This window comes from Primulina tabacum, chromosome 12 (genome assembly GCF_025594145.1).
Source record: "Primulina tabacum isolate GXHZ01 chromosome 12, ASM2559414v2, whole genome shotgun sequence".
Lineage (NCBI taxonomy): Eukaryota > Viridiplantae > Streptophyta > Magnoliopsida > Lamiales > Gesneriaceae > Primulina > Primulina tabacum.
The window spans coordinates 2,060,725-2,071,431 of NC_134561.1; the positions used below are offsets into that span (position 1 = coordinate 2,060,725).

Here is a 10,707-nt window from a genome sequence, read left to right on the forward strand (position 1 = left end):
CGACCGCTTCGTCATTTCCTGCCACGTGTGGCGCAAATCGAAGCAAGGAAGAAAATTTGGCAACATACTCTTCTATGTTCCATTGCCCCTGTCTCAAGTTGGCAAATTCTGCCCTTTTGTCTTTTCGATAGGAGACTGGAAAGAAACGTTGATAAAATTCATCCTTGAATACCTTCCAAGTAATATCAATACCTCTATGCTCCAATGCTCGTTTCGTGGTAAGCCACCAACTCTTGGCCACTTCCATTAATTGATGCCCAATCAACTTCACTCTTCGTTCATCTGTATAGGCAAGAGATTCAAACAACATCTCTATATCGTCTAACCAGCTCTCACAATCCACTGCATTCTCCATGCCCTTCAAAGTCGGGGGATGGAATGACTGAAACCTCTTTAATAACGTCTCCATAGGTGTCGCAGTAACGTCCATCTGAGTACCTGACGTACTACCTTGTTCTGGCACTTGACCTGCAGCTGGTTGTGGTATTCTTCTAGGTGGCATATCTGATTATCAAACAGATTAGTACACAGTCTATACAATCTGTCTCAGCCCTCCTCTGATCATATAGCTCTGATCCAGAATCGGTTCTGATTCAGTCTTTACAAGTACATGCTGTAAATCAATTCAGATAACAATACAACATGTAATAGGGAAAGCAATAAATCATGCTAGCACATCAAAAGCAAGGAAGAAGACTCGATCTACCCCGCTCATTCTATTCTATCTCAGTCTACAGAATCTACTGCTCTGATACCACCTGATGTGGGGACCCGGGCTCTAACTCGATTCTTTTTGGGATTAGTTGGATCTTTGCTAGAAAATGTGGGTCAAATTTTTGCTTTTAACATTAATTCAAATGTATATAAACATGCACAAGGTCTTTATTTATTTTATCTCTACAAACATAATATACATGTCTTGTCCAGTACATATTCAACAAACCAGTATTCAAATACAGTACATGACAAAAGTACAAACTACTAGTACATCTGTTATGCCCGTGATCACTACGCTATATCCATCTCTCATCTCTGTTGCGACCCAGATCCTACCCTACCTGTTGTTATGCACACATACAGACACAACAACAGCCGAAAACTCCGGTGAGAATAAATCCCAGTATAAAACATGTATACATGCATGTCATGCAGTTTAATACAAATCATAACACATAATCAGTAATTATGACACATTAGTGAATACAGATAAAAAAATCCGACTCTTACTCTTTAACTCGACTCGTATCTAATTCTAGGGATCCCGGTGTTAATAAGATGTAACAGGTCTCCCACCTACTCTCTCAATCGTGGTGGCGTTACATCTTATTCCTAAACTTCGGTCTGGTCTGTATCGAAATCTACAATCGGAGTGAATCTGATCTGAAGCATCGATATCACCGAACGTTTAGAAAATTGGCGTATCTACCAATGACACTCCTATCTCAGTACATATATATAAATCAATATAAAGTACAAACAGAACAAGTATGTGATTTTTTTGGGAAACTCAAATTGAATCTCATTTGAGTTGTGTCTTCCCCAAACAAACATTGAATTATACCTTCTTGTCGTACGTAGAAGTCGAAGTCTCGTATTCTTGATATCGAATCTGTCAAACCAAATCTGAAATGACATATATATAATGCACCATATCAACTTTTAACTCAAAAGGATACACATACGGATCAATATTCAATCTCGGTATATTTCGACGGCATAACGGCGTAAACTTGCGATACCGATCAATTCAAATCTCACCATATATCAACATATCATAATCCTCAACTCATCACCATCATAATCTACCCATTAGCAACTCAAAATTTGAAGAAATTCATACACATATATGCTGGAAATCATAACAATAGCATACGATATCCGATAATCGATCTGGTTTCGAATCTACAATCACTACAAACATATGAACACATAATCTCTATCATATCAAGCTTTCCCCAACATCTACACTTCAGAACATGCTGAAATTTAAAGATACTTACATCCTCTTGTAGCTAGTGATGAGAGGAATAAAATTCTAAATTCGGATTCAAATTCGGTTGGTTGGATTCTTCAAAATCTTATTTCTAAGATAAAATAGAGTGAGGAGGCTTCTTCTGAATTTCCTTCTCTCGGTGTTCTCTGATGGCATGAAGAATGAAGATTTTGTACATTATATAGGTCCAAGCCATGTGTCAACATAAGGTTTCATGCTGGATTTCTCGCGCATATGCGCGTCCTCAGCTCGCGCATGTGCGCGAGAAGTTCTGTCTCGGCACTTAACAAATCTGCCCCTAGCGCATATGCGCGGATCTACTCGCGCATATGCGCCGAAGATTCTGGACGTGTCGCGCATATGCGCGTATCTACTCGCGCATATGCGCCGCAGGTTCTGGACATGTCGCGCATATGCGCCGGGCTGGTGGAGCATATGCGCCGAGCTCATCTCACACCAAAAATTGCATCTACTTTCTCGTCTCTTCCGGTCCGATACAATGCGTCTACAATCACCTTAATTATCAACAAAACAAATCTGATTATGATAACTAAATCCTCGGGCCTTACACAACCGCACCCTCGAAACCCACCTCCAGGAAATGATAAGCTTTAGGAGCGCAAATATCGTTGAACTCCTCAGACTTGAGGAATTCTTCCTTGAATGAAGAGGCTTCGGAAGCGTGTTGCGCCTTGGCGTCCTTGAGGTCCCTATGGATTTGTGCTGCCTCAGCTTGAGCAGTCTTTAACTCTTCCTTCAGCCTCTGGTTCTCCCTCACACTGTCCTCTGTCAGTCGCTGAAGCTCGTGTTTCTCTTTCAGAAGCTCTTGTTTTTCCTATAGAAGCTCGTCACCTCGAGCTTGGGACTCCGAAAGCTCCTTAGCATGTGTCGCTTTCATCTCATCGATAGTAGCCTGGAGCTGTTCACGAAGAGCCATGTCCTTACGCAAGTCTTGGCAGGCAAGTAGATCGAGTGGCGTTGGCACGCTCCACCAACTCCCCTATGTACATCATGCCTTGGATAAGTAGACAAGAGTGAAAAGATGACAAGAAAATCATACATGTATTGGACATCAATCTAGAGACTAGAAGGAGAAATATATTTCAGTGATGCTGCTGCATGTCCGGCGAGTGAGGTCAGACCACCCCAGTGAATTCATGAACGCGGCATCCGCGTCGGAAGGAAGCTGATACATTATCTTCTGAGCCAGCTGAGTAGGACCCCGCCCCAAGATGGCCGTATCTGATGTGTATAGAGGATGCAACCCCGATTCAGGGGGAGGCCCCTCATCCGACCCTGACCCTTCTGGAGAAGAGACCGACACGACTGAGATCTCAGAAATCTTGCGCTTACCAGAATTCGGGACTGACGGGCTAGGATCAATGGACGCCTTCTTCTTACCAGGCGGAGGAGGTGGAGAGGAGGCTTGCTTTGGGGCGGAGGAGAATGAGCCTGCCTTCTTCTTCGCAGCAGTAGGGGAGCTAGCAGGCCTCTTCGCAGTAGTGGAGCAAGAACCTGTTTTCTTCTTCTCAGCAGCATTGCAATCTCCCTTTGTGCCCGTCGTGACTGCTGGAACGACTGATTTCTGTGGAGCAGAGGATGAACTCCCAACTTTCTTTTTCGCAATCTCACGTTGCAGTGCGGCATTCATGATTCTAACACCTGCAAATAAAAACAATGAACCAAATGAGAATATCATCAAAGAACACAATAAGCGAAAGAGAGACAGAAAGGGTGAAGAGATGAGAATATCTACCAGCGTCCTCCTTCAGTTTAATTTTTGCGGGACTTAACCCGGCATGGCACAGGAGATCTTCCGACAGAAGTTGTGAAATGCTAAAGCATCGATCTCCTAATACACTCATTATCTCCAGATACTCCTTATCTTTCTTGTAAACCTTGGAAAGGTCGGGCTTGGTGAAAATAGGGTACCAATCCGTGAAACAGGTCAATTCCTTAGGAGGCTGGATAAAGAAGTAATATTTTTTCCAATCCTTCACATGACTGAGAGCCCCGTCAAAAAGATTGTGGCTAGACCGAGAGGTCACATAGAAAGGTCCTTCTTTAGACTTGGCTAAAACCAGGAAATAAGAGAAAGTGGTGCAGTTCAAGGGAAGGTCTAAGGCCCTAAATAGCACGGAGAAGCAGCATATCGAGCGAAAAGCGTTGGGAGTGAGTAAACCTAAATGCACCTGATAGTACTTGCTCAACTCTTGAAGGAAATCGCACAAGGGAAAACGAAGACCAGCATCAAGGTGGTGCTGAAAGAAAGTATAATAGCCCTTAGGGGCTAGATAGGGTCGGTCCTTAGGTGAAGGAATGATGATTTGATGGGAGGAAGGAATGTGCCACAGAGTCCTAAGTTTCGACTCGCTACCAGGAGGGATGTGAGATGACAAATGACCGTACCGTAGGTTATCTGCTTTAGATATGTTCATTTGTTGGGTCACATGGCGAACTTCCTTACCAGGAAGGCTATGAGTGGTGATTTCCACCTCGTGAGAATCAAGGGTAAAATCAGGATCAGCGAGGGAAGTACTACTTCGGCTAGACTCACTAGACCTGCTAGACTCGCTAGACTCACTAAACCTCTTGAGGTCACTCGAAGAACTAGACTCGGAATCGGAAAAAGACATAAGTGTTATGGATAATCAAACAGCAAAAGGAGAGAACTGACCCGGAAGAAACGTGAGAGAATACTGAAGAAACCGCAAGGATGAGCCGGTGACGAGCACAAGTGCGATGCACGCTCGTGCGGGGCGGGGGCGCGCCGGGCGAGCGTAACTGTCGGTAGGGATGTAATCGAGTCGAGCCGAGCCGAACTCTTGAATGTTTGAGCTTGGTTCGTTTATAATCGAGCCGAGCTCGAGCTTTATTTAACGAATATATGAATGGATCACGAGCTTATTCAAGCCTTTATCGAGCCTAAACAAGCTTAAATAAATGTGAATTATACATTTAAATTTTCATTAAATTAATTAAAATTAAATTATATATTTAAAGAAAAATATATTGTTCTTATTAAAATTTGTAAATTTATTATAATAACTAAATTTAATAGATTTTTCTATATATTTTATAAATAATATGCAAAATAATAAATCAAATATTAAAACTATTATTTTTTCATCTAAAAGATTACTCATGAACTTACCAACGAACATGTTCACGAGCTAACGAGCCGAATACTGTAAAGCTTGAGTTTGGTTTGTTTATCTTAACGAGCCTCATTAAACGAGCTCAAACGAGATTTTATCGAACTGAGCTTCGAATAGCTCACAAACGGTTTGGTTCATTTACATCCCTAGCTGTCGGGGCGCTCGGGCAAGCGTGGCACGGGGCTAGGCGAGGAAGCGAGCGGCTGGGCTGGGGCGAGCGTAGCGAGGCAATGGGCGAGGTGCGCTGGGCTGTGGCGCGCTTGGGCGATCAGATGCGCGGGCAAGCGGGGGGCTGTGGCGCGCTGGGCGAACGCTCGTGCAGGGCGAGAGGCGCACCGGGCGAGCGTGTGACTGGGGCGAGCGTCCCGAACACCGGGCGAGCTCGACGAGGACTTGGCGAGGCTGGGGCAAGGCTTGGGCGAGGATGAGCGTATGGCTAGGGCGAGCGTCGCGAGCACCGGGCGAGCGTGCGGCGGGGGCGAGCGTGGCGAGGGTGAGAGTGTGACTCGGGCGAGCGTGGGGCTGGGGCGAGCGTGGCAAGGCAAGGCACGCGTAGGCTGCGCTTGGGCGAGGGCGAAGTGGCGAGGCAGGGGCAAGGCTTGGGCGAGGGTGAGCGTGTGAGCGTGGCGAGGCGAACGTGTGGGTTGGGCGAGAGTGGCGAGGCTGGGGCAAGGCTTGGGCGAGGGTGAGCGTGTGGGCGGGGGCGAGGCGAACGTGTGGGTTGGGCGAGAGCTTGGCTGGTGCGGTGGCGTGGGCTCGGCTCGTGCAGGGCGAGGGCGCGCCGGGCGAGCTGGGTGCGTGCTGGGGACGAGCGCAAGGCGGAGGGTAGGGACGAGTTTGCGCCGCGCCGAGGCGAACTCACGGCAGTAGGGCGAGGGTGTTCGATGGTGGGCACGGGAGTGTACGGGGGAGAGCTGGTGAGTGAGTTGCAGAGGAAATTATGTAGGGGAAGTGAAATTGGAATGAGAAGGTGACCTCTATTTATAGGGGAGGTCCAACCAAATCTTTCCCTTGAAAGCAGGATTACAATTTGATTTTTTTCCAAATTTTTGCACGCCCTTACCCTTGCGAATGATTATTTCTGAAATCGATCCCCGTAATTTTCGCGCCGGTAACATCGTTCGTTGACGACAAACCAAGTAAATTTCTCTAACACGGTATGCCTTCGTCGCTGATAAATCGAGGACAACTCAATTAATCGAACTTTGAACCTACGATTCAGTTCGACTCGCGAAGGGGAGACTGGTGATACCCCATGGATGAGCCCATGGATGGGCCCACTACTCTTGGCCCATCCCCAGCCCAAATGGAAGGCAGGCCCACCAATGGCCCAGGTATTCTCCTATAAATACCAGGTTTGAGCGTTCAGTTGAAGGATTCACTATATTGTTTTCGACAGCACCCTTTGCTGCTCCCCCCATATATCCTCAGTCTCTGACTTGAGCGTCGGAGGGGCTACGCCAGGACACCCTCCTGGCCCCCTCCTAACGATCTTATTTGTGATTTCAGGCTCAGGATAATTTCAAAGCCTGCGTCTGGACAATTAAGTTATCTTGTGTTTCTTGATTATCATAATTTATGTGCAGCATAGACATAACTTGAGGTTTGGTACATGAATATTATAAATTTCTTCTATAAGTTGGTATTTGTCATACTCGAGGTGTTTGGCATTAACATCGACAGTATTATCAAAATTAACAGTTAAAAATATATTTATAAAAGAACACTAAACCCAAGATAAACGATATTTATTCAAAACATTAAATAAATTGCTTTACTGCCTCAAACATGAAATCAACAGTGCATCTGAAAAGGGTACAAGGGATGAGTGATATGTTCGTCGCTTGATTATATGGAGGGAACATATTTTCTGGTTTAAGAATATCACAACACTTTTATAAATCACAAATCAAATTTATTCACGAGTAGATTTAATATTTCACACACAATAAACATCAAATATCTTGTTTAACTCTGCAAATTAGATCATGAGTTTCTGGCTTAACTCCACAGACTTAATCATAATGTCTGGCTTAACTCTCCAGATTGGATCATGAGTTTCTGACTTAATTCCCTTGACTCAATCATAATGTGTGGCTTAACTCCCATATTTGATTATAGGTGTCTAGTTTAATCATACTAGACAAGGTCATATGCAAGATCAAAACAAACGAAATATTTGTTAAAAACTGTCATCATGCAATATATAATATATTTAAACTTAACAAATCATAAGGATTGATACTCACGAAAAATTTAGGGTCCAATTTCAGTAAGTATCACTAGACATAAATTTTGGGTAAAAACTTGCGTGATACGGTCTCACGGGTCATATTTGTGAGACTGGTATCCTATTTAGATCATCCATGAAAAGATATTACTTTTAAGTATTACTTTTTAGAGTAGGTCTCTTTTGAGACGGTCTCACGAATCTTTATTTGTAAAACGGGTCAACCCTACCGATATTCACAATAAAAAGTAATACTCTTAGCATAAAAAGTAATACTTTTTCATTGATTACTCAAATAAGATATCCGTCTCACAAAATACGATTCGTGAGATCGTCCCACACAAGTTTGATATAATCAACCATATTTATAGAATAAAGTAAAATTTTAGTCAATGATTTTAATATCTATATTTCACTAAAGTATTATATATTATTACATTAACAAACTCAATTTACAGAAAAAAAAAATTCAAATAAGAAAGTATGATACATTAAAAAAATTAAAATAAAAATTTGCAACTCTATATATAAATATTTTTCACCCAATTTCTCATTTATTTTTAAATTTCCAAATCAATAAATAATAAATAATAAAACTAAAACAAATAATAAAATCGAAAATTTACCCACAAATCTCATCTTCCCCATCCGTTTCTACTGTAGTAATTTCCAAACATTTCACCGCCAACCGGAGTTTTTGACCCCCTCCGCTGCTCCTGACACCTCCAGCAAATGTCCCCACCACCATTTTTCTTCATCCCACTTGCCTTGATCCACTTTTTTCATGATTCAACGAGCGTTTCCGTTGACAAATCGATGCAAAAAGATTGTAATAAATTCATCGACTACTCTGTGTTTGATGGCTTGATCTTGTTCGTTATCATCTCATATGATCCCCCTCCTTCGTTGTCGTCTTCATCGTCATCGTCGTACTCGTCTATATTTTCGCTGTTATCTTGATCGTGTAGCTTTTCCGGCAGCGGCCATTGCTGCTCCGGCATGGCCATTATCGGGACCACAGTTCTGTCGGTGGCGGATTCGGTTTTAGCTCTTTCTTTGTATATGGCGTCGAGCTGTTGGAAATACGGGCATGTCTTCGAGTCTTCGGGTCTCTTCTTGTTGCTCTCTTTCACTTTCTTGAAATACTTGTTTATGTTCTCCCATTTCTCCTTGCATCGTTTCGAGCTCCTGTTGTAGCCTATTTTCGCCATGGCGGCGGAGACTTCCTCCCAGAGAGGCCCTTTTGCTCCGCTGTCATGGTATTTGAGATCAAGATTTGTTCGGAGTTGGATAAGTGCTTCGGTTTCGGCTTTAGGCCACCGCGATGAGGTCGAGGGAAGATTAGTATCTTTATCATCGCCGCTGTTGTCGGTTTTCGGAGGAGTATCCACAATTTTTGCAGGTGTCACTGTCGGGGCTGGTTGTGCTGGTGGCACCGGTGGTCGAACAGGCACTGCCAGTGGCGGCGGGAGTGTGCTTTGGAGTAATTGCTGTACTTCGATGCTATTGCTTAACGGGATTTGCAAGTTTTGTTCGGTGATCTTCTGCAAGAATGCGATCACCGCTGCGTCTTTGGCGGCGGCGATGGATCTTTCTTGGACTAAAAGGTCGTGTTCCCGGTTAATCCTCGCCATCTCTTGATTCCTCCGAGCTTCCTCCCTCGCCACTCGGTCGATCTCACGTTTCTCAAGCGTATCCAAGAATTGCTTCTGCAGCTCCTGCTGCTTCTGAATCACATCTGCCATCAACCCCCCGAAGAAATCCTTCCATTTCCTCTTCCTCCCCCGCCGTTTCTGTATGCTCTCGTCGGATGAAGTCGAAGAAGAAGTCGAATCCGACGCCTGGCTGCCGGTGGGTCGATCGAAACGTCGGATTTGAGGCACTTGTAATTGGTATATCGAAGAATGTGTGGTGTTCTGAGGCATTTTACTCGATGGGATCGATGAAACAGTGCTGATATGAGGTGGGGTCGTCGTGTTGGGAGGGATCGGTTGCGTTGACGCCGCTGCCAGGGCTGCCGGAGGAGGATTGAAGGGGGGCGGCGGCGGCGTGGTCTCCAAAGCCGCTAATTGATCGAAAAACCGGTAACTTTTGCCTTCCGGCTTCGATGCTCGGCCATCTTTGGTTCTCTTGTGGTATTTGTATACGTTCTCGAACTTCTCCTTGCATTTCTTGGCACTTCGTTGGAAACCAAGCTCCCCCATTTTTCTGATTGGCAAAATCAAATAAAACCTCAACCATTTTTAAGAAGGAATATACATAAAATAAATATCAAGAATCAACAGCTCTAATTCAGACAAGAACTAAACGATAAAAATCAAACTGTGTTCTTCAACCTCATTTCCATGGCTTCATATTCAAATCTTGGTGCCAAAGTTCAAATCTTTTCGAACAAATTAATCTTATTCTTCTTTGTTTTTCAGAAAAAGAAAAAGGTTTAAACAAGAAAATAAATCCCACGAAAGTTGCCGAGATCCTGCAAAATAATCTGAAAAACAGTGTCCTTTAACTGCAGAAAAAATTCAAGAAAACCTCGAACTGGTATTAGAATGAATCCATTTCTGACAACATAATTTACCTCGAAACTTCATCCCATAATGGCCCTTTAAGACTCGAATCTCTGAACACAGCATCCATATCCGAACGAATTTTCAGCAGAGCCAGCGTTTCTTGCCTCGGCCACCGGATTCCCCCTCCCCCCCCGCCGCGGCGGTGCTCCGTTTCCTCCATTCTAATGCTCTCATCCACCTCCCCTACACCGATGCTTGGATAAATCGAGCTAGAGGCCGCACCAACCTCACCGCCTCTCTCCTCCGCAGCTGACGCGCCGCCAAGCATGATGAAGAACGAGATCCTTGTTCAGTACTTGAAAAAAATTACAGACGAATTTTTTTTTTTAAAAAAAATTAATAATTCTGAAAAGGATGGTGAATAATTTCGAGTTTTATGAAGAGATTGGGAGGTGGGATCGATCTGTCTCTGTCAGTCTCACTCTCACACACTGAAATTATATTTACTTTGTTTTGGGAAAAAATAGAAAGCGCAATTTTTTGTTTTCCATTTCCTCTCGGGAATCTTTCGGCATTTTTGAAGCACACTAAAATTCATATTTTAAATTTTATAATTAAATTTTTCATTTTTTATATATAAAGAAAATTATATTTTTGATCGTATGAGTATTTTGTATATTTACGATTTTGGTTATATATTTCCCAAATCTAAGTTTTTTTTATACCATCTTTGTTTTTTTTTAATAACAATTTTAGTCGTGTATCGAACATGATGCTGAAATATAAAGTGTCGTATTGACATTCTCGATAAAATAT

The 10,707-nt window shown here is 43.4% G+C and overlaps 1 protein-coding gene across 1 annotated transcript; it reads right to left on the bottom strand.

Annotated features, from left to right (window-relative positions):
- Positions 1-7,855: 7,855 nt before the first annotated feature.
- On the bottom strand, positions 7,856-10,435 carry LOC142520543 (trihelix transcription factor DF1-like). Its single transcript, XM_075623566.1, has 2 exons — positions 9,960-10,435; positions 7,856-9,589 (listed from the first exon to the last, which is right to left on the bottom strand). Exons 1-2 carry the CDS (start codon positions 10,217-10,219, stop codon positions 8,227-8,229), a joined length of 1,623 nt encoding a protein of 540 aa, XP_075479681.1. The 5' UTR covers positions 10,220-10,435; the 3' UTR covers positions 7,856-8,226.
- Positions 10,436-10,707: the final 272 nt, after the last annotated feature.